This window comes from Bombina bombina, chromosome 2, assembly GCF_027579735.1.
Source record: "Bombina bombina isolate aBomBom1 chromosome 2, aBomBom1.pri, whole genome shotgun sequence".
In the NCBI taxonomy this organism is placed as follows: domain Eukaryota; kingdom Metazoa; phylum Chordata; class Amphibia; order Anura; family Bombinatoridae; genus Bombina; species Bombina bombina.
The window spans coordinates 1,307,452,276-1,307,477,928 of record NC_069500.1 but is presented as its reverse complement, the minus strand read 5'-3'; the positions used below and the strand labels follow the sequence as shown (position 1 = coordinate 1,307,477,928).

Sequence of the window (25,653 nt, the reverse complement as noted above, 5' to 3'; positions counted from 1 at the left end):
ATTAATATCCTAATCACCATATGCCACATCACAATGGCACACCACTAAAATTCCCTAACTCCTATTAACCCTTAAACTGCCAAACAGCTGTTCAGTAACATTTTATTTTTAATTAATAATTTAGGAGATTTAGGGAGTCTTAGGTAAGAAATTAGTTTGGGTTGTGTTGGTCTGCCATGGTGGTGTGGTTTTAAGTTAGATGGAGTCAGCTTAGTTGAGTTCTTAGCATAGGTGTAAGTTTTAGTAGTGGGGCTTATGGTAGGGGTCAGGTTATGTGGGGGTCTATCACTTGAGTTAATGCAGAGTTTGTACAATCGGGTTCTTGCCATTTTTCAGATAAAAGCGAAGAAGGGTTTTAACATTGGAGTCATGAGTTAATAATGGATAGAGTGTTTTAGTGGTTTATGTGTTAATTGCAGTTGATTGTTATGCTAGTTTTGATATTAATAGCATTTGTAGGGTCTTGTAGTTTAGAGAATAAAGACGGTTAAGTTTAGTGGTGGAGGAAAATTGTGATGATTAGTTATGGTAGTTTTTGGTTAATTTCATTGGAGATCTGGCAGTTTTTGTGTTAATAGTGGTTAGATTTTTTCCGGGGGTTATAGCATTGGAGAGTTGTAGTGGTTTAGGGGTTAATTGTAGTTAGGTGGTGGTGTTGTAGAAGTTTAGTGATTTATAGTTTAGTGGTTAGGGGGTTTAGTGGAGGATTTATTTCTATGGTGGTCTACCGTGTCTGTGTCATGCCGCGCAGCTCTAGCCATTGCTAGGGGCGTGGCGTCTCCTTCCTGCTCGTTGCCAGGGGCAGTGTTGGCTCAGGATGCGTGCGGCACTGACGTCATCGCCGCACGCTCCTGATGCTGCTGGGAGCTCTCTGGCGTGAATCCTGCTCCTATTTAAATCCTGCTCTAACGATCTGTCACTGCCCAAGTTTAGGTGTTACTTTGTGTGCTCCCGGGTGTGACAGATCGTTCTATACCATTGTTGCTGATCCTGCCTGTTACTGACTACTCTACCTGCCTTAACCCTTTAACTGCTGGACTGATCTTTTGCTGCTGAACTCTGCCTGTCTGACTACTCTGCCTGTTTAACCCTTCCCTGCCTGCCTTGACCATTCTAGTGGTGTGCCCTTGGACTGCTTTATTGTTGCCAAACCCTGCCTGTCTTGACTATTCTAGTGGTGTGCCCTTGGACTGCTTTACTGTTGCCGAACCCTGCCTGCCTTGACCATTCTAGTGGTGTGTCCTTGGACTGCTCTGCCGTTGCCGCTGGGGACCGTCCTGCCTGTGGTGAGAGCCACTCTCCTCATCTTACTATCTTTCTTTGCTCTGGGATATTCCCTATCATTCCGGCTCTACGCCGGGATAACAAGACTACTGGCCGAGTTCGGTCTGATAGAGGAGTATCCCATGAGCATTACATTATACTTGGGCCATGCAGCCAGATGAGGTGGCACGAGCTGTTTATCTTCAGGGACAGATGTTGGGAACCCATACTACACAGTTGCAGAACATGGATTCCAAGCTAGAAGCTATTACCACTCAGCTCTCCTTACTAGTTGCAGCGAGGGATGCCGCTCCTGTTGCTACACCACCAGTTCCTACTCCCAGTACTGTGACTTCTTCTTCTGCTTCTGGAAGCATACCCCGGATACCCTTGCCTGACAAGTATGAAGGTACTACTGATTGCAGGGGCTTTCTAAACCAATGCAGGCTGCACTTCCGCAACGATCCTCACACCTTTCGGTCTCATCAGTCAAGGGTGACCTTTATCATTTCTTTGCTAAAGGACAAGGCCCTAGCCTGGGTCTCTCCTCTTTTGGAACAGAACGCTACACTCCTGCATGATGCTGATGAGTTCATATCTGCTTTGTCTTCTGTGTTTGGGACTTCTGGCCGTACCTTTGCTGCAGAATATTCTCTCCTGGATCTCCGCCAGGGTAATAAAACTGTGGCACGGTGCAGACGTGTGGAGACTGAGCTCTGCTGCTTCTAAGCTAAAAAACGAATTTTCTGTTTAAATCCAAGCGGATTTGCCTGTAGTCATCCTGGGCCATTTGAGGGGAACATTTGGAGAGTCTTTTCTGGCCAAATTTAACACAATTTCGGGAGATCGTGGTGGACCTGAAAGGAGTACCGGAGGCTCATCTAGGAAACACCACGACTGCGGCCTACACCGGAACTTGCGACTGGCCGACTCTAACCCTCAAAATAAAACTAAACAGTAAGTCTACTGAACTGGAGGTGTTATTATATTCTTAGACCTCGTTTAAACTTAGAGCTGGCGATTCTTAGCTCCTAAATCTGAACTTAAAGTGAGAGGGCCTGGAGGAAACTTATGTGGAAGGCTGGAAATATTATTATTATTAGTCCACTCTGGTCCTTGTAAGGAGAAATACAGCCTTAGCACTCTTACCGTATATTAACACACTATAGGACATTTGGAGGTCACTTATACAGCTTAAGTGACATAGAGTGTGGTGTGCTACTTTAATTCAGTGTGGGCTTGAACTCTATAACTCTGTGGAAAGAGAAACAACACTACTGCCTGTCTCCATATTTTTTTTTTCTTCTTCTCTCCCTGCATCTAGGCCTAGCTAAATCTCTTACAGCCCTAATATAAAGGCCCTGAAGAGCTGACTACAATATCTGTATACTCATCTCTCTAAACTCTGCAGCTTCTACTACAGCTATCTCCACTAAGACTTTATATGTTATCCACTAATAAAATGCAGGGATAGGGGGGTTAGTGGCCAGAAGCCCTCCCTGTGCTAGCTGCTTATACTGAACTACAAGCTGAGATCCAGTAACCAAGCTTATACCTCTAATTACCCCTACCCCCACTGTTTCCCCTGGGTAAATACAAAGATTAGCTAACTCTGCCAGCAATGTCTCAGGCCCAAAAAAACAAAAATAAGACATCAACTAGGGCTAAAAACTCTGTTGCTGATCATTTCAAACCTAAGGACTCAACTGCTACTAGGGGCTCTGTATCGCCTCACTCATGCCAAGAGAGCTCTGATAGTACTAATTCCTCCATATTCCAACAACAGGAGGAAGAAATGGAACTTATAACCAGGTCAGATATAGTGGATACTTTATCCAAGAGGTTAAATGACCTGCAGGATAACTTGACATCTACCATCAAATCCGCAGTTGCAGACCTCAAAAAAGATCTCGCAGAAATGAGAGAGAGGACTGAAGTGCTTGAGCGCAAGCAGGAGGACTTGGTGATTGAACAGCAGAATATAATTGCCCACTCCCAAAACCTTGCAGATTATGTCTCAGAAGGTGGCGGACCTAGAGGACAGGTCGCGCCGCAACAATGTCAGATTCAGAGGCATTACTGAGGAGACTCTGCAGCCTGACTTAGAGACATTTGTTAAGAAATTTTGTGTCTCACTAGCACCCCCCTCAGATCCAAATGATATGCTAATTGACAGAGTCCATAGGATTCCTAGGGGCAGAAATGCTCCCAAAGATAAGCCTAGAGATGTAATTGCAAGGTTTCACTTCTTTACTTATAAAGAGAAACTCATGAGGGCAGCCTTTTCCAAACCTCAACTTCCTGAGCATCTGAGACAGATACAAGTATTTCCAGACTTATCACAGTTCACCCTGCAGAAAAGGAGCACCTTTCGCCAGCTTACCCAATCCCTCCGTTCAAGAGGCCTAAAGTATAGATGGGGCTATCCAACTAAACTCATCATTCACCGAGAGGGATCTCTGGTTACAGTGGACTCCCCAGCGATAGGCGAAGATCTTTTGAAACAATGGGATCAAGCAGACAATCATACTGCCCACACTCCTTTAAGGCCCTCACAGCTAAGGCCTATAGCTGATCAATGGAACCCCCTCCCTCAACGTCCCCAGTCCAGTAAAAGGAATTCAGTTCTCAGGGACTCCTCTCCAGGATAACCTGATAAGTATCCATTTTAACTGTTGTACTTTGCTGAGTATGCTTTTTTTCTTCCAGGACTATTTTCAGCGACAATTTTTTTTTCTTTTAGTAACTGTCTCCCTGGAAGTTATTCTGTGATGCCAGTTGCAAAACCATCCCTGTATACTGTCTACTTATGCTATGGGAGACTCTGGGAAAGAATGTAACTCTTTGCTGTGTATATTTTTTTTTTTTGTGTTATAACGTATTGTTCTTAAATTTGTTTAGGCAAAAAGTATAATATAGGTTTTTTTTTTGTATAATACTTTCAACTCATAGTGGATGAATCTAGGATTTGCTTTTCTTGCTAGTTCTTATAGTAAACTCCAATTAGGTTCTTACCAAGGTGGCTACAACTTCCTTGAGAAAGGAGGTAAAGTCCTGGCTCTGAAAGCAACCCATTGGAGACCCACTGTGTGTGAATCCTGAGATACGTCAGTTTGCTGTTAGTCTTTTGTTGATCACCTAAGGTGTTTAAATTTTTTTTTTCCTTTTAAAATGTGATATAGTAACATGTGGTCTAATATTTAGCCCTTCTGGCTTGTTATACCTTAAATGTGAATTGATTATAGACTGTTATTGTGTCTGGCTCCGGGGTGGACCCAATAGCTAGATGTTGCTGAGACCATGCATTATGTAGATACCAACTTTTTCTTACATACTAGATTATTTTAGAATATCCAATGCGAAGCCTTTGCAACCTAAGTATTAATATAGATATTTGCTCCTTACCGGGAACTTAAAGTTTAGCCTATATACTTTCACTTATGCTACGAAGTCCCGGCTCTGATTTTTTTGACTTACTTGCTTTATTTATTTATGGTTAATGTATATACCAAATGTCTATAGAGCATATATTAGTTGGTTTTAGATTTGTTCAGGTAACATTTTAAATGTTTCACTTGTCAGATTATAGACAGAAAGCTTTAAAATTTATGTGTTGGTCCCCTTGCTAGAAGAGACGGTGTACATAGGACATCCTGTGACATCTGATATAGGACTATTTTTGCATAAGTGCTCACCTATGTTGTGGGAGATTTTGGGGAAGAGTGTATTTTCTTGGTTCACTGTTTATAATTTTTTCATTTTTCTTGCACAGTTTTTTGTAAAGTGTTACAATGTATTGTTTTTAAATTTGTCCTAGCAATAAGTTTACTATATGTCTTTCTTATATAATATTGCTGACTCACAATGGAAGTACCTAGGATTGGTTTTCTTTGCCAGTTTCCATAGCATATGTCATCTGGGTCCTCACTAAGGAGACCATAATTCCCTCGAAAGAGGATCCAAAATCCTGGCACTAAGAATAACTGATTGGGGATCCATTGTGCGAGTTTTTGAGACATGTCTGTTGATTGTTAGTTTTTAGTTTACCAAATTGTTCAAATTTTCTCAAAGTGTAATCCATATGTCTCACTGACACAGTTATCATTTTCTGTCTAGAAATTTTTGGATAGTTAAGGTTTTGGCCTTGCTCTGGGATATAGATACAGCAACATATGTCCTTATATATAGCCCTTTTGGCTTGTTATGCCTTATAAGTGATGTTGCTGTGTCTGGCTCCGAGGCGGATCCAACAGCTAGATGTCACTGAGATTATGCACTATCTAGATATCTACTTCTCTTTTCAACACTTATCACACTAGATTAGTCTAAGATAGCCAATGGGAAGTCTTTGTAACTTAAATATTAAGATAGATATTCACCCTTCACCGGGAATTTATAGATTTGTCTTTATATTTTCACTTATATTACAAAGCTCAGCTCTGAGCCACTTGCTTCATTTATTTATGGTTAGGGTGCAAATTGAATGCCTTTATAGCACTTATATGTTGGTCTCAGGTTTGTTTGATTATGTAATGTTTTAAGTTTTTGTAACTTAATATTAAGATAGATATTCACCCCTCACAGGGAATTTATAGATTTGTCTTTATATTCTCACTTATATCACAAAGCCCAGTTCTGAGCCACTCGCTCTATTTATTTATGGTTAAGGTGCACAGTGAATGTTTTTATAGTACCTATAAGTTGACCTCAGGTTTATTTGACTATGTAATGTTTTAAATGTCTCATTCGCTAGATTATAGATAGATAGATTCGGATTCTGTGTTTGGGTCCCTTTGCCGGAGTAGAAGGTGCATATAACCTGGTGTTCAATTGTTGGAAGGCATTAGCCCTGGCAAAAACATTTGAGTATTATGTTTTTAGATCTTGTAGCCTAAATGTACTTTTGCTCATTTTTATCTTACCCTCTAAAAATAAGGTTTAAAGTCACCTTTCTTATATGTACTAGGATACTATTAGATTTTTTTAGGGACATTTAGCCCAGTGACAACCGCAAAATCACACTCTCTTCATAGGCCATGTCCTATTTTAGGTTAATAAATTGCCACTAAATACACCACTGTTTTAGTACTTATGTTTCTAATATAAAATGCTATACATTGGACACTGACTTTCCACATAGATTTAGTATAGACACATAGGTTTTATAAGTAAGCATATGACCACACTTAGGATATTTCCCTTGGTTTCCCAAGACACCTCGCTAGATCTAAAATAACCCTTGCCCCCGAATACCTTCCCCCCTTCCCCTCCCCCTCTCCCCCACTGGATCTCACTTATTTACCATTTAAGGGAGGGCATCGGCCCTCCTCCTTTAGCTACACCTAATACACTGGTCACAAATACACATAAATTCATATTTGTTTTCAACTCACCGTTTGCACAGTATCTGCTATCTCAATCCGAGGCCTTTATCTTTTATACCATCTGGCCTCACCAACCCCCTCCCCCTCAATAATACCTAAGTTTATGGACGTAAACTTGTGGATCAATTAGAATCCCTACGTTTCTTAAGAATACTGTTACTCTTTGGTACATCTGAACTCTCAAAATCTATATATTATATCTCTTTACATTTTTAACTTTCCTTCCATATGTTTTTTCTACTTTAGCCTTTTTACTTGTATTATTTTTTTTATTTTTTTTTTTATTTTTCCCTCCCCTCTACCCTTGCCCCATTTTCCATAATGGAGACCTCCATACAATTCCTCACTCTAAATGCTAAGGGCCTAAACTCGCCTGATAAACGCAGTATGTTAACAACATACGGCAAAAGATTAAAGGGACATGTCCTATTTATCCAGGAAACTCATTGGATAATAGATAGACCCCAAACATATAGATCGACTCTATACCCAAGCCTGATTACGGCCTCTTATACCGATAAGACAAGAGGAGTTGCAATACTCCTACATAAAGACCTCCAGTTTGAACAAATATACTTAGATAGAGACCCTGGCGGCAGATTCATTATCTGTGTGTGTAAACTCAATGGTACCCTTTTTACCTTAGTTAATTTATATGCCCCAAATCAACAACAATTACATTTTCTATCAAAAGTCCTTAATCTAGCAAAATCGGTGAGACAAGGTCATATCGTAATTGGAGGAGATTTTAATGTCATCTGGGACCCTAAACTAGATAAAAAACTTGTAATGGGTAAATCCATCGACCCTTATACCAGTTCTACAGCAATTAAATTCAGATCCTTATCCGCTAGACATGAATTATACGATGTCTGGCGATCATGTCATCCTGAGGACAAAGATTTCACTTTTTTCTCCAATCCGCATAAATCCTATTCTAGACTGGATTATTTTCTAGTTGATTCTTGGCTCCTCAATGAGGTCACAAGCTCATGAATACATATCTGTACATGGTCAGACCACGATGCGGTTTCCTTTGACATTTTTCCATCAGGGGCTCGCAAAGGGGGACATTCTTGGAGGTTCCCAAATTTTCTTTGGGAAGAACCAGGATTTAAGGACTCACTTACAAAAGCGATTAATGACTATATACAGTTCAATATACCAGGTCAAACTTCCTTCCAAATCTTGTGGGGGGCATTCAAGGCATATATAAGGGGGGGTCTGCATCTCTGAATCAGCTAGAGTCCGGAAGAACAGAGGAGGTCCTTTGGGCCAGCTGGCCATGAAACTGAGGGACATGGAGAAAATCAACAAGGATAATCCTACTAGCTTAATTTCTGATGAAATTAGTGCCCTCAGAAGACAAATCCTCCAACTAGAGCATGATAGAATCAAAGCCAATCTGGCAAAATTTAAGCAAGTAATGTACCATAAAGGCAATAAGGCAAACGAGCTTTTAGCTCGAAAACTTAATGCAAGAACTGCCCACTCTAGGGTTCAAGCTCTAGAGATTAATGGCTCTAGAATTTTAGCTCCCGAGGATATTGGAAATGCTTTCGCTGACTATTAGTATCAACTCTATAATCTTACGGAAGCAGAAAACCTTGAAACCCCCTCTATTGATAGGATACAGGAGTTTCTAGACCCCCTTAAGCTTCCTACACTCACAGAAGAGGCAAGGAACTCACTCCTACATCCGTTCTCTACTAAAGAAATTTGTAACGTCATTACCCAACTTAAACCGAATAAGTCTCCAGGACCCGACGGTTTTACGGGCTCTTTCTATAAAATGTTCAAACAACATCTATCATCCCTCCTCTGCCCCTTCTTTAATGAGGTGGCCGAGGTAGGAAGTTTTTCAAGAGAGTTTTTGGAAGCATCTATTATCGCAATTCCCAAACCAGGAAAGGATCCCCTCTACTGTGCCAATTATAGACCTATCTCTCTGATAAATTTTGACGTCAAGATGTATTCTAAGCTTTTAGCCAATAGGATTGTTCATCTACTCCCGGATATCATACAAATAGACCAAGTTGGCTTTACATCTGGCAGGCAAGGTCCTGACAATACTCGTAAACTTTTACAGGTGTTCTCTGAGTCAGCCCGCCGGGAGGTTCCCATCGTGGCCCTGTCTTTAGACGCGGAAAAGGCATTTGACAGGGTCCGATGGGATTATATCTGGCAGGTACTCAAATCTTTTGGCTTTCCTCCCCAATTCATTGGCATGGTTCAGGCGTTATATACTGCACCATTTGCAACGGTCAGAGGCGTAGGTTTTAGATCTAGAGCCTTCCCCATTACCAATGGGACTAGGCAAGGCTGCCCTCTTTCGCCTCTGATCTTTGCTATGGTTATGGAACCTTTAGCCCAAGAGATCAGGCATTCTCAAGGCATAGAGGGAGTCAAGATAGGTGAGCGAACAGAGAAAATCGCCCTCTTTGCCGACGATCTGACCATCTTGTTAACTAACCCGAGCTCTTCAATTCCGGAAGTTTTCAGGACCTTAGAATCCTATGGGGTTCTCAGTCTCTATAAAGTAAACATTCTCAAAACGGAAGCTCTAGCAATTAATCTTGATTCCGGGCTCATCGCCACACTTAAGACTCGCTTCTCTTTCACCTGGCACACAGATCTTATTAAACACCTGGGTATATTTTTAGGCCCTGATATAAATAAGGTTATTAAATATAATTTTGAGCCATTGATTGTAGAAATTAAAAGTCTTCTACAGAGGTGGGATTATAGAGAAATCTCCTGGATGGGACGTATCTCTACTCTTAAAATGACTATCCTTCCAAAAATTCTGTACCTATTTAGGTGCATACCCTATACGATACCAAAAATCTATCTATCTCAGATTCAGTCTATATTCATTAACTATGTCTGGAGAGGAAAGATTCCGAGGGTGGCGAGCCGTATTCTTCAACTACCGATAAACAAAGGAGGCATAGCTTTTCCCAATATATATCTATACCATGACGCAGCCAGGTTAACTCACATTGCGGCCTGGAGCAATGAGAAAGAGAAACCGGCATGGTTTTTGCTTGAGACTGAGGTTATCCCTAGAAAATTCCTCCTAAAAGATCTAATATGGATTCCTAAGCATAGGCTCCTGGATGCAGCGCTCACGAATAAAATAATCTTAGACAATTGCCGGACATGGCATAGACTTAGACATCACAAAGGACTGGCACCCCATCCTTCACCTATTCATAGTCTCCAGGGACTGATGATGGGTCTCCCAGATATACATAGACAGGATTGGCTATCATGGAATTTTATCTGTGTTGGGGACCTCTATACCCAGAAGAGACTATCAACAACTAAACAAATAGTCGCGCAGGTGAAAGAGGCTCCGAGATGGTTAATGTTTGAAAGTTATAGCTTGTTAGAATATTGCCAGGCTTGGGGTTTCCCCAAGACACAGCTGAGAGAAAGTACTACTTGGGAGAAACGATGGCAAGCAGGGACTAAGCCTATAAAATCACTTACAAATCATCATCTGCTACTCCTCAGCGATTACAGCGAAATCATACCCTGGCAGATTAAGGCGTGGGGACGTGAAATAGATGTCCAAATTACCCCGATGGAAGTGGAACATTCGACAATGATTACTAAATCAGCTATACATTGCATAACTTTCCTTGAAATTTACTTCAAGGTTCTTTTAAAGTGGTATCTAACCCCCCATAAGTTGTCAAAGATATATCCTACAGCCTCCCCGCAATGCTGGAGGGAATGTGGCCAACACGGCACAGATTTACATATATGGTGGTCCTGCCCAAAAATTGCCCCCTTGTGGAGAGAGACTTTTCTATTGCTCTCTGACTTGGGCATCACATTACCTAAATCCCCAGCATTAGCCCTTCTGCATATCGGTCTTAGGGAACTACAAAAACCCCAACAAATCCTTGGAGTTGCAATTTTTATTGCAACCAAGATGTGTATAGCCAGGTCATGGAAAAAACTTGAAGCTCCAACTTTAGCTCAGATCACTCAACTCATAGATTACTTAGCGTCAATGAAGAGAGGTTTTTATAACACGACTGACCGTATTGACAAGTACTGGACGATCTGGAGTAGGTGGGTTCTTAAACCTCCTTAGACGCCCAAATGCTTATTATTGTCTTTGGTCCCATGGTGGATCCATTATCCCTCTGAGAATTTTCTCTATTTCCCTCTCCCTTTTCCTGGATCACCGTGTCATGATTCAAGCTGGTTTGCCTCTTCAACAGAAAAGACATTGTCTCAAAATAACTTCCCTGGATGGCACCCCTCTTGGTTCGGGCCTGATTCATTTCGAGTCAGCACCCCTGACCCTGACTGTGGGAGTCCTCCACATTGAACAGCTGCAGTTAGAGGTTATTCCTTCCCCAGCACAGCCTGTCATCCTTGGTCTTCCTTGGCTTCGGGTACACAATCCACGGTTCGATTGGACTGAGGGACAACTGGCCTCCTGGGGCACCTCCTGTTTCCACTCCTGCCTTGCTAAAGTCATTCCTCTGACCCGTATTCCCATAGTATTCCCATAGCCACTATACAGACTCCTCCTAACCTTCCCTCAGTATATGCGGACTTCACTGATGTGCTTGAGAAAAAAGCAGCCGACGTGTTGCCACCCCACCATCCTTACGACTGCAAGATCGACCTCTTTCCCGGAGCCCCACTTCCCAAAGGGAGGACTTATCCACTCTCCAAGGCTGAAATCAAATCCATGGAGGAGTACATACAAGAGAACCTAGCTAAAGGTTTCATTCGTCCTTCCTCCTCTCCTGCTGGGGCCGGCTTCTTTTTTGTCAGTAAGAAGGATGGTGGGCTCAGACCCTGCATTGACTACAGGGCCTTGAACAACATAACCATCAAGAATTGCTATCCCATACCATTGATCACCGAACTGTATGACTCACTCCAGGATGCCCACTTTTTCATGAAACTGGACTTACGTGGGGCATATAATCTGATTTGCATCTCCCCAGGCCACAAATGGAAGACCGCCTTTAACACAAGATCTGGGCATTATGAATACCTTGTAATGCCCTTTGGGCTGTGTAACGCCCCTGCAGTCTTCCAGGCATTTGTCAATGATGTCTTCCTTGATCTCCTCAACCGTACTGTCATCGTTTATCTGGATGATACCCTTGTTTTCTTTCCCACTTTAGAGGAGCATCATAGGCACGTGAGACAGGTGCTTCTTCACCTCAGGGATAATTCCTTGGTTGCCAAGCTAGAAAAGTGCGAGTTCGATCAAGTGCAAATCCAATTCCTTGGTTATTTCATCTCGAAGGAGGGTTTTGCCATGGATCCTGCTAAACTCACCTCGGTACTAGAGTGGCCTCAACCTACCTCTTTAAAGGAATTGCAGAGGTTTTTGGGTTTCTCCAATTATTACCGCAAGTTTATAAAGAACTTTTCTCAAACAGTAGCTCCTCTCACTGAATTAACAAAACGGAACAAGGATTGTAAACATTGGCCTCCTGAGGCTGATAATGCCTTCTCTTGTCTGAAAAAGGCTTTCTGTTCAGCTCCTGTGCTCCGCCATCCTGATCCTGTCCTACAGTTTACTTTAGAGGTTGATGCCTCCGAGATAGGGGCTGGAGCAGTTCTCACCCAAAGGGACCCTTTGACTTCCAAATCCCACCCTGTAGCCTTTTACTCTAAACGCTTTACCCCTGCTGAGAGAAAATATGATGTTGGTAATCATGAACTTCTAGCCATTAAGATGACCTTAACTGAATGGCATCATTGGTTAGAGGGCACCGCCAATCCTATTCAGATTCTCACCGACCATAAGAATCTGACTTACCTAGAGACTGCTCACCGACTCAATCCTCGACAGGCCAGGTGGGCCTTGTTCTTTTCTCGTTTTAACTTTGTGGTCTCTTATCTTCCTGGGACCAAGAACAAGAAGGCGGACGCCCTTTCCCGTCAGTTCCTTCATTCAAGTGATTCCTCAGAAGCTCCTACTGAACATATCATACCCCCCTCCTCTGTGGTCACTCAACTCAATACAACCCTCTGCAGAGACTGCAACGTGCTCAGTCTAGTAAACCTCCTGGAGCCCCCATGTCCTCCGATATCCTCTTTGTACCCCGGAAACTATGTATCCCTGTGTTAGCCTGGGCTCATGATAGCAAACTCTCAGGACATTCCGGTTCGACTAGGACTTTCAAGCGTCTTTTCCAACATGTTTGGTGGCCTACTATGAAGTCTGATGCACAGGACTATGTCAAAGCCTGCACAACTTGTGCTGCCAACAAGACTCCCCGATCTTTGCCTCTTGGCTTGCTCCAACCATTGTCCATTCCCAAACAACCATGGACACATATAACAATGGACTTCATTGTGGATCTTCCTTCTTCTGACCACCATACAGTCATCTGGGATGTGGTAGACCGCTTTTCCAGACTGGCTCACTTCGTACCACTAACCAAACTACCTTCTGTTCAAGAATTATCGTCCCTTTTTCTCTTGCATGTGGTACGACTTCATGGCATTCCTGTGAACATTGTTTCCGACAGAAGTTCACAGTTTATCTCTGCCTTTTGGAGGGCCTTTTGTAAATCAATTGGAACCACGGTTTCCTTGTCTTCTGGCTACCATCCACAGACCAATGGACTAACTGAGAGTGCAAACCAGGATCTCGAATCCTACCTTAGAGCCTTTGTTAATGCTAGTCATACCAACTGGTCTGAGTTTCTACCCCTAGCTGAGCTGGCAAGAAACACTCATTGGCACTCTTCCCTTAAATGTTCTCCATTTCAAGCCGCAGCAGGATATGAACCTCGTGTGTTCCCTTTCTTAACTCAGTCAACTGGGGTCCCTGCCGCAGACCGACACGTCACTGGATTCACCACTCATTGGCAACATATTCGCTCTCAGCTACGTTCAGCTGTCTCTAGATATAAGAAGTTCGCTGATCATCATAGGACTTCTGTACGTGCCATTCCAGTGGGTGAACGTGTTTGGATATCTACTCGACACATGCGTCTACGTCAACCCTGTCACAAATTGGGGCCCAGATTTATCGGCCCTTACAAGGTCATGAAAAGACTGTCTCCTGTTGCCTACAAAGTGGCCTTTCCAAAAACCCTACGCATACATCTAGTCTTCCACATCTCACTGCTTAAACCATACAGCAAGAATAGATATACCCGGCTCCGAGCTCCTCCTCCTCAACTCCTGGTCCATGGGGACCCCGAATATGAGGTAGCTAAGATCCTGGACTCTAGATACAGGTGTAGACAATTGTAATACCTGGTACATTGGAAGGGTTACTCCCTGGCAGACCGTTCCTGGGTCCTTGCCCGTGATGTGCATGCCCCATCTCTGGTCTCTAAATTCCATGCTGCTCATCCTTTGAGGCCGGCTCTGGTTCCTCTTTGTTTCTACTTGATTCCTCAGGTGTTTTGAATAGCTGCTTTCAAATATCACTATATATATATATATATTATATATTTTTTAACGCCAAATCAACCAGTTTCTTATAATGGAACTTTTTTCCTTTAGAGATGATATTTTAACAGAAATAAACATAGGGGAATTAAACGCTAACATCACCTCCACTTCTGTACCAGTAGATTTACATACAACTTGTAAAAATTTGGAAGACATACTTTTAAAAGAACTTAAGCATTCAGTTGAATTATGCTATACACACAAATATATTGATTCCAACATGGTTCCCAGAGGTTTGAGAAAGACTGCACATTTGAACTAAAAGATGAGTTCTCTACAGAATGGTACAATACACTAGAAACAGCTTCAATTAATCTTTTAAAAATTCTTGTTAAAGTTAGACAACTGAATTTATCCCAAATTAAAAAGGAAATAGATACATTCAAAGAAATACTTAGACCTTTTGAAAATGATATGGAATATAAAAATAAACAACAAATTATGATGAAAAATATTATTGAATTTAAACAAATGATAATAGAAGAGAAAAATAAGAAATTTAAAAGAGATCTTGAAGATTATAAGCAATCCAAAAACAGTGAGAAAATCACAAACATACAAGTCACTGTAAATAATGAATCAGCTGCTAACCCTGAAATAAACAATAGTGATCCCTCTGTAAAAGGAACTGAATTTGTTTACTGATTGCACCCAAAAAGGCTATACACTTGTAACAAGCAGGTTCGGTTCATCCCCAAATTTTGATTCATCGTTTTTGGGCATATGAATAATTCCTGTGTTACCTGGCCTTTTTTCCTTTACATCAAACACATTGCAGTTACATCGTTTGTGTTATACATTTGAAATACAAACCATATGTGTAATTCCTGTTAAATGTGCTATGTCCTTTTAATATTTGCCTAACTTTGATTGGGCCCTATGTGAATTGAAGATTCCGGATTAAAGATACCACATAAAAGAGATTGCTGCAGATTTAAATAACAAAGAGACTGCTTTAAGATTTCCTTTAAACGGAACAAACATCTCTACGATTGAAACCGCAATTAAGGACCGGCTCTGTCTCCGGTATAGGAACCTCCGTACTAGGTGAGAGACCCATAGCACACATTGATTGGACTGGAAGAGGTCTGACGTCACTATTGTATCGGAGTTTCCAACGGACTGAAACATATGTTGATGTATCTGAGAACTGTGAGTTACTATTGGTAATTAAGCTGTGCACAGCTGAAGAAAACACTCCGTAAACCGATCTTCCTAAGAATCTGTGTAAGGACACTATAAACCTACCAACTACAAAGTTCCTAGTTTCTTTCTAGTACCTAGAGCCTGGGCGACACATATGTGTATGATCTTGTTAAAGTAATATATTTTTTGATATAATATTGTCATTTTCTATCATTGTATTAGTTGTATATATGATCATTAATATATTTGTAGATACTTTTAAATTCAATCAGATGCCGGCATCTTACACTATTAAATACCTTTAGTGTGCTATTTTAGTATTTTTAGTATTTTAATAAATTTGTTACATTTGATCAATGAATTTTGTCATATCCTCCTATTTGACTACTTTGGCACGATAATTAATTGTTTTTTAAAAATTAATTGATTGTTCACAAGTTTGGTTTATAAAGATCAGTTTTATTCACAAGATCACATTTTCACACTTATTTTTACATATATTATTTATATATATACATATTTACTTATTTTCATCACTGTACAGGGAGTGCAGAATTATTAGGCAAATGAGTATTTTGACCACATCATCCTCTTTATGCATGTTGTCGTACTCCAAGCTGTATAGGCTCGAAAGCCTACTACCAATTAAGCATATTAGGTGATGTGCATCTCTGTAATGAGAAGGGGTGTGGTCTAATGACATCAACACCCTATATCAGGTGTGCATAATTATTAGGCAACTTCCTTTCCTTTGGCAAAATGGGTCAAAAGAAGGACTTGACAGGCTCAGAAAAGTCAAAAATAGTGAGATATCTTGCAGAGGGATGCAGCACTCTTAAAATTGCAAAGCTTCTGAAGCGTGATCATTGAACAATCAAGCGTTTCATTCAAAATAGTCAACAGGGTCGCAAGAAGCGTGTGGAAAAACCAAGGCGCAAAATAACTGCCCATGAACTGAGAAAAGTCAAGCGTGCAGCTGCCAAGATGCCGCTTGCCACCAGTTTGGCCATATTTCAGAGCTGCAACATCACTGGAGTGCCCAAAAGCACAAGGTGTGCAATACTCAGAGACATGGCCAAGGTAAGAAAGGCTGAAAGACGACCACCACTGAACAAGACACACAAGCTGAAACGTCAAGACTGGGCCAAGAAATATCTCAAGACTGATTTTTCTAAGGTTTTATGGACTGATGAAATGAGAGTGAGTCTTGATGGGCCAGATGGATGGGCCCGTGGCTGGATTGGTAAAGGGCAGAGAGCTCCAGTCCGACTCAGACGCCAGCAAGGTGGAGGTGGAGTACTGGTTTGGGCTGGTATCATCAAAGATGAGCTTGTGGGGCCTTTTCGGGTTGAGGATGGAGTCAAGCTCAACTCCCAGTCCTACTGCCAGTTTCTGGAAGACACCTTCTTCAAGCAGTGGTACAGGAAGAAGTCTGCATCCTTCAAGAAAAACATGATTTTCATGCAGGACAATGCTCCATCACACGCGTCCAAGTACTCCACAGCGTGGCTGGCAAGAAAGGGTATAAAAGAAGAAAATCTAATGACATGGCCTCCTTGTTCACCTGATCTGAACCCCATTGAGAACCTGTGGTCCATCATCAAATGTGAGATTTACAAGGAGGGAAAACAGTACACCTCTCTGAACAGTGTCTGGGAGGCTGTGGTTGCTGCTGCACGCAATGTTGATGGTGAACAGATCAAAACACTGACAGAATCCATGTATGGCAGGCTTTTGAGTGTCCTTGCAAAGAAAGGTGGCTATATTGGTCACTGATTTGTTTTTGTTTTGTTTTTGAATGTCAGAAATGTATATTTGTGAATGTTGAGATGTTATATTGGTTTCACTGGTAAAAATAAATAATTGAAATGGGTATATATTTGTTTTTTGTTAAGTTGCCTAATAATTATGCACAGTAATAGTCACCTGCACACACAGATATCCACCTAAAATAGCTAAAACTAAAAACAAACTAAAAACTACTTCCAAAAATATTCAGCTTTGATATTAATGAGTTTTTTGGGTTCATTGAGAACATGGTTGTTGTTCAATAATAAAATTAATCCTCAAAAATACAACTTGCCTAATAATTCTGCACTCCCTGTATTTATTTATTGTTATCACTGTATTTTTATATCACTATATTTTGTATGGTAACTTAGCTCTGTTTTTGGAGCGCTTCTGTCCCACACAGATTTTGTACATCCTTTTTTGGATCATTTTGAGGAATTAATGATCCCTTGCAGGAACAGATAGCATTTTACCCTTTAGCTAGCACTCACACCAACTCTTCATCTTTGTTCCCAGAGGGAACCCTTGTGGAGGGGGCTATGTCATGCCACGCCGCTCTAGCCAGGGGCAGTGTCGGTCCTGGCGTCTCCTTCCTGCTCGTTACCAGGGGCACTGTCAGCTCAGGATGAGTGCGGCGCTGACGTCATCGCCGCATGCTCCTGATGCTGCTGGGAGCTCTCTGGCGCGAATCCTGTGCCTATTTAAACCCTGCTCTAACGATCTGTCACTGCCCAAGTATAGGTGCTACTTTGTGTGCTCCTGGGTGTGACAGATCGTTCTATACCATTGTTGCTGATCCTGCCTGTTACTGACTACTCTACCTGCCTTAACCCTTTAACTGCTGGACTGATCTTTTGTTGCTGAACCTGCCTGTTGCTGACTACTCTGCCTGTTTGTCCCCTGAATTTCTGGATTTATTTACTGCTGCTGAACTCTGCCTGTCTGACTACTCTGCCTGTTTAATCCCTCAATTGCTGGACTGATACATTGTTGCCAAACCCTGCCTGCCTTGACCATTCTAGTGGTGTGCCCTTGGACTGCTTTATTGTTGCCAAACCCTGCCTGTCTTGACCATTCTAGTGGTGTGCCCTTGGACTGCTTTACTGTTGCCGAACCCTGCCTGCCTTGACCATTCTAGTGGTGTGTCCTTGGACTGCTCTGCCTTTGCTGCTGTGGACCATCCTGCCTGTGGTGAGTGCCGCTCTCCTCATCTTACTAACTTTCTCTGCTCTGGGATATCCCCTATCATTCCGGCTTGACGCCGGGATAACAAGACTACTGGCCGAGTTCGGTCTGATAGAGGAGTATCCCACGAGCATTACAGTCTGGAGTTAATTTCATTGGGGTCTGGTGGTTTAGGGATTAATAGTGGTTTAGGAGTTTAGCAGTGGGGGTTTTAGTGAAGAGGGAGTTTGGCAGTTAATGACTTAAAAGAGGTTGGGGGTTAATGATGGCATGGGAGCATTGCATTGGGATTGTAGCAATTTAGGGATTAATAGCAGTTACGGGTGTTAAGCCGCAGGTGGGTTGTAATAAGGAGTTGGTTTAGATGTTTATTATGTTGTGGTTAGGAAGATAGTAATACTGAGGGGACCTGTCACCATTTAGGTAACAGTTTATTTTCTCTTTAAAAAGTGATATCAAAAGTTGATTATCCTGTGCATTAAGCACCAAATGATCAAATTGTAATCTCAAGTTACATTTTGGCTAACATACTAATTAGTGCTTCCTACTATGGAATGTGCTAATTTAGCTTTGAGACATTATTGGTTTTGTGGTCCAGTTTTTAGGAGCAATGTACAAAGTTAATACATACTTCCCTATGCAAAAATGATTCAGTCCAAATTTCTGATCCTTTAACTAAACCTTCTATAATCATGCAGAAATATTGCTGAAACACCTTGAATTATATTAAAGGGTATATTGTATACACTTGTGCTATGCTTACAACATTGTACAATATCCTACAAAGTATAACAACTCTAAATATTTTTTGTTTTATATAATATACTTAAAACAACTTACTTTTTTAAGCAATGCTACCATGTCCTTACACCAGGTAGAAGAATAATGTACTCTTTCTATCTTGAACATGTTAAGAATGTCATCAATTGGAGTGGTAGAATGAATCTCATAAGGTCTCTAGGAGAAACGCAAAGCAAATATTATTATGTTTGTAATGTGCATACATGACATGTTTTTTTATTTTTAAGCTATATCATCAATAATAATAATAACCAATCAGATTACAAGTTTTGCGTTATGGCTGGCTCGCTAATAACTTGCAAGTTATTTCCACCGTTCACCTTTAATAGCGCTGCTATTACAGGTTTGTAAAAACCCGGCGTTTGAGGCCGATATGGCTGCGTTGAGCTCCATACCGCACACAAATACAAGCGCTGCTTTGACGTGCTTGTGCACGATTTCCCCATAGACATGAATGGGGAGAGCCGGCTAAAGAAAAGCCTAACACCTGCAATAGCGGAGCGTAAAGCTCCATAACGCAGCCCCATTGACTATGGGGAAAGAAAATGTATGTTTAAACCTAACACCCTAACATAAACCCCGAGTCTAAACACCCCTAATCTGCTGCCCCCGACAACGCTGACACCTACATTACACTTATTAATCCCTAATCTGCCGCCAAAAACATAAATTTATTAACCCCTAATCTGGCGCCCCCAATGTCGCTGCCACCTACATAAATTTATTAACCCCTAATCTGCCACCCCCAACATTGCCACCACTATACTAAAGTTATTAACCCCTAAACCTCTGGCCTCCCACATCACTAACACTAAATAAATATATTAACCCCTAAACCTAACCCTAAGTCTAACCCTAACCCTAACGTAACCCTAACCCTAACACCCCTAACTTTAACATAATTAAAATAATTCTAAATAAAACCTACTATTAATAACTAAATAATTCCTATTTAAAAATAAATACATTACAATAAAATTAAATAAATTAAATTAAAAAAATAAATTTATCTAAATTACAAAAAATAATAAACACTAAATTACACAAAATAAAAAAAAGAAATTATCAAAAATAAAAACGAATTACTCCTAATCTAATAGCCCTATCAAAATAAAAAAGCCCCCCAAAATAAAAATAAACCCCTAGCCTACACTAAACTGCCAATAGCCCTTAAAAGGGCCTTTTGCGGGGCATTGCCCCAAATAAATCAGCTCTTTTACCTGTAAAAAAATACAAACAACCCCCCAACAGTAAAACCCACCACCCACACAACCAACCCCCCAAATAAAATCCTAGCTAAATAAACATAAGCTCCCCATTGCCCTTAAAAGGGCATTTGGATGAGAATTGCCTTTAAAAGGGCATTTAACTCTTATACATTGCCCAAAAGTCTAAGCTAAAAATGAAACCCAGTCAATAAACCCTTAAAAAAACATAACACTAACACTAACCCCCGAAGATCCACTTACAGTTTTTGAAGACCTGACATCCATCCTCATCCAGCTGGGAGAAATCTTCATCCAAGCGGCAAGAAGTCCTCAACGAAGCCGGGAGAAGTCTTCATCCAAGCGGCAAGAAGTCTTCAATGAAGCCGGGAGAAGTCTTCATCCAAGCGGCAAGAAGTAGTCCTCCAGGCGGGCAGAAGTCTTCATCCAGACGGCATCTTCTATCTTCATCCTTCCGGCGTGGAGCGGGTCCATCTTCAAGACATCCGGTGCGGAGCATCCTCTTCATATGGTCCCAGCCATACACTGAAGGTTCCCTTTAAGGGACATCATCCAAGATGGCATCCCTTGAATTCCGATTGGCTGATAGAATTCTATTAGCCAATAGGAATTAAAGGGTAAAAAATCCTATTGGCTGACCCAATCAGCCAATGGGATTGAGCTCACATTCTATTGGCTGTTCCAATGTGCCAATAGAATGCAAGCTCAATCCTATTGGCTGACTTCTGCCCGCCAAGATGATGACTTCTTGCCGCTTGGATGAAGACTTCTCCCGGCTTCGTTGAGGACTTCTTGTCGCTTGGATGAAGACTTCTCCCAGCTGGATGAGGATGGATGTCCGGTCTTCAAAAACTGTAAGTGGATCTTCGTGGGTTAGTGTTAGGTTTTTTTAAGGGTTTATTGGGTGGGTTTTATTTTTAGCTTAGGCTTTTGGGCAATGTAAAATAGCTAAATGCCCTTTTAAGGGCAATGCCCATCCAAATGCCCTTTTAAGGGCAATGGGGAGCTTAGGTTTATTTAGATAGGATTACGGTAGCGGTAAGATGGAAAAACGTGCTCGTGCACGATATCCCCATGCAAAAAAGCAGCGTTCAGCTCCTAATGCAGCCCAATTGTTTCCTATGGGTCTACACCTTAGTCTACACCTTACACCCTAACATGAACCCCCGAGTCTAAACACCCCTAATCTTACACTTATTAACCCCTAATCTGCCGCTCCAAGTATCGCTGACACCTGCATTATATTATTAACCCCTAATCTTCCTCTCCGGACACCGCGGCCACCTACATTATAGCTATAAACCTAAGTCTAACCCTAACCCTAACACCCCCTAAGTTAAATATAATTTAAATAAAATGAACTAAATTTACTATCATTAAATAAATTATTCCTATTTGAAACTAAATACTTACCTATAAAATAAACCCTAATATAGCTACAATATAACTAATAGTTACATTGTAGCTATTTTAGGATTTATATTTATTTTACAGGCAACTTTGTATTTATTTTAACTAGGTACAATAGCTATTAAATGGTTAATAACTATTTAATAGCTACCTAGTTAAAATAATTACAAAATTACCTGTAAAAAAAATCCTAACCTAAGTTACAAATACACCTAACACTATACTATCAATAAATTAATTAAATAAATTACCTACAAATAGCTAAACTAAAATACAATTAAATAAACTAAACTATAATACAAAAAAACAAACAAACACTAAATTACAGAAAATAAAAAAAAATTACAAGAAGTTTAAACTAATTAACCTAATCTAAGCCCCCTAATAAAATAAAAAAGCCCCCCAAAATAATAAAATGCTCTACCCTATCCTAAATTACAAAGTAATCAGCCCTTTTACCAACCCTTAAAAGGGCTTTTTGCAGGGCATTGCCCCAAAGTAATCAGCTCTTTTACCTGTAAATAAAAATACAATACACTCCCCCCAACTTTACAACCCACCACCCACATACCCCTACTCTAAAACCCACCCAAACTCCCCTTAAAAAACCTAACACTAACCCCCTGAAGATCTCCCTACCTTGAGTCGTCTTCACTCAGCCGAGCCGAATTCTTCATCCAAGCGGGGCAGAAGAGGTCCTCCATCCGATTGAAGTCTTCATCCAAGCGGGGCAGAAGAGGTCTTCCATCCGATTGAAGTGTTCATCCAAGCGGCATCTTCTATCTTCATCCATCAGGAGCGGAGCGGCAGCATCCTGAAGACCTCCGACGCGGAACATCCATCCTGGCCGACAACTGAACGATGAATGACGGTTCCTTTAAATGATGTCATCCAAGATGGCGTCCCTCAAATTCCGATTGGCTGATAGGATTCTATCAGCCAATCGGAATTAAGGTAGGAAAAATCTGATTGGCTGATTCAATCAGCCAATCAGATTGAAGTTCAATCCGATCGGCTGATCCAATCAGCCAATCGGAATGACCTTGCATTCTATTGGCTGTTCCGAGCTGATTGGATTAGCCAATCGGATTGAACTTCAAACTGATTGGCTGATTGAATCAGCCAATCAGATTTTTCCTACCTTAAAGGGATATTAAACCCAAAAATGTTATTTCATGATTCAGATTGAGCATACAATGTTAAACAACATTCCAATTTACTTCTATAATCTAATTTGCTTCATTCTTTAGATATCCTTTGTTAAAGAAATAGCAATGCACATGGGTGAGCCAATCACATAAGGCAAATATGTGCATGCACTAATCAGAAGATACTGAGCCTATCTAGATATGCTTTTCAGGAAAGAATATCAAGAGAATGAAGCAAATTAGATGATAGAAGTAAATTAGAAAGTTGTTTAAAATGTTACTCTCTATCTGAATCATGAAAGAAAAAATGTGGGTTTAATGTTCCTTTAATTCTGATTGGCTGATAGAATCCTATCAGCCAATCGGAATTCGAGGGACGCCATCTTGGATGACGCCATTTAAAGGAACCGTCATTCGTCGTTCAGTCGTCGGCCAGGATGGATGTTCCGCGTCGGAGGTCTTCAGGATGCTGCTGCTCCGCTCCGGATGGATGAAGATAGAAGATGCCGCTTGGATGAACACTTCAATCGGATGGAAGACCTCTTCTGCCCTGCTTGGATGAAGACTTCAATCGGATGGAGGACCTCTTCTGCCCCGCTTGGATGAAGAATTCGGCTTGGCTGAGTGAAGACGACTCAAGGTAGGGAGATCTTCAGGGGGTTAGTGTTAGGTTTTTTTAAGGGGGGTTTGGGTGGGTTTTAGAGTAGGGGTATGTGGGTGGTGGGTTGTAATGTTGGGGGGGTGTATTGTATTTTTATTTACAGGTAAAAGAGCTGATTACTTTGGGGCAATGCCCCGCAAAAAGCCATTTTAAGGGCTGGTAAAAGAGCTGATTACTTTGTAATTTAGGATAGGGTAGGACATTTTATTATTTTGGGGGGCTTTTTTATTTTATTAGGGGGCTTAGATTAGGTGTAATTAGTTTAAACTTCTTGTAATTTTTTTTTTATTTTCTGTAATTTAGTGTTTGTTTTTTTGTATTATAGTTTAGTTTATTTAATTGTATTTTAGTTTAGCTATTTGTAGGTAATTTATTTAATTAATTTATTGATAGTGTAGTGTTAGGTGTATTTGTAACTTAGGTTAGGATTTATTTTACAGGTAATTTTGTAATTATTTTAACTAGGTAGCTATTAAATAGTTATTAACTATTTAATAGCTATTGTACCTAGTTAAAATAAATACAAAGTTGCCTGTAAAATAAATATAAATCCTAAAATAGCTACAATGTAACTATTAGTTATATTGTAGCTATATTAGGGTTTATTTTATAGGTAAGTATTTAGTTTTAAATAGGAATAATTTATTTAATGATAGTAAATTTAGTTCATTTTATTTAAATTATATTTAACTTAGGGGGGTGTTAGGGTTAGACTTAGGTTTAGGGGTTAATAACTTTATTATAGTAGCGGCGACGTTGGGGGCGGGAGATTAGGGGTTAATAATTGTAGGTAGGTGGCGGCGATGTTAGGGAGGGCAGATTAGGGGTTAATACAATTTATTATAGTGTTTGCGAGGCGGGAGTGCGGCGGTTTAGGGGTTAATACATTTATTATAGTGGCGGCGAGGTCCGGTCGGCAGATTAGGGGTTAATAAGTGTAGGTAGGTGGCGGCGACGTTGGGGGGCAGATTAGGGGGTAATAAATATAATATAGGTGTCGTCGATGTTAGGGGCAGCAGATTAGGGGTTCATAGGGATAATGTAGGTGGCGGCGGTGTCCGGAGCGGCAGATTAGGGGTTAAAAAATTTTATTATAGGGTTTGCAATGTGGGGGGCTCAGTTTAGGGGTTCATAGGTAGTTTATGGGTGTTAGTGTACTTTATAGCACAGTAGTTAAGAGCTTTATGTTCCCGCGTTAGCCCATAAAACTCTTAACTACAGACATTTTTTTGCGGTTGGAGTCTTGTCGGTAGAGGCTCTACCGCTCACTTCATCCAAGACTCGTAATACCAGCGTTAGGCAAATCCCATAGAAAAGATAGGATACTCAATTGACGTAAGGGGATCTGCCGTAGCCTCGAGTCGCAGAAAGAAAGTGAGCGGTAGACCCTTTCCTGCCTGACTCTAAATACCAGCGGGCGTTAAAAAGCAGCGTTAGGACCCCTTAACGCTGCTTTTTAACCCTAACGCAGAACTCTAAATCTAGGCATTAGTTATTAATAGTAGGTTTTATTTAGATTTATTTAATTGAATTTAAGTTAGGGGGTGTTAGGGTTAGGTTTAGGGGTTAATAGGTTTATTATAGCTGCGGAGTGGGTGGACAGCAGATTAGGGGTTAATTATATTTAAATAGTGTTTTTATGCGCGAGGGCGGAGGTTTAGGGGTTAATAATTTTATTCTAGTGGCGACTATGTCGGGGAGCGGTGGACTAGGGGTTAATACATTTTTTAAGTGGCGGCGAGTTCCGGAGCGGCAGATAAGGGGTTAATAAATTTATTATAGTGTTTGCGATGTGGGAAGGCCTCGAGTTAGGGGTTAATAGGTAGTTTATGGGTGTTAGTGTCATTTTTAACACTTTAGTTATGAGTTTTATGGTACAGCTTTGTAACGTAAAACGTACAACTACTGACTTTAGATGGCGGTACGAATCTTGTGGTTATAGGGTGTACCACTCACTTTTTGGCCTCCCAGGCAAAACTCGTAATACTGGCGCTATGGAAGTCCCATTGAAAAAGGACTTTTTTAAAAGTGCAGTATTGACGTTGCGTGACGGCCAAAAAAGTGTGCAGTACACGTATACCTACAAGACTTGTAATAGCAGCGGTAGGGAAAAAGCAGCATTATACACATAACGCAAAACTCGTAATCTAGCTGAATAATAATAATTATTATTATTACAT

At 40.9% G+C, this 25,653-nt stretch overlaps 1 protein-coding gene across 1 annotated transcript in view; it reads right to left on the bottom strand.

Moving 5' to 3' along the window:
* STK32B (serine/threonine kinase 32B) overlaps nucleotides 1-25,653 on the bottom strand; it is a 459,768-nt gene that overhangs the window by 124,675 nt on the left and 309,440 nt on the right. Inside the window, exon 7 of the mRNA XM_053704147.1 lies at nucleotides 19,068-19,184. Within this exon, the coding sequence (XP_053560122.1) occupies nucleotides 19,068-19,184 (117 nt within the window). The remainder of the gene's footprint in view (nucleotides 1-19,067; nucleotides 19,185-25,653) is intronic.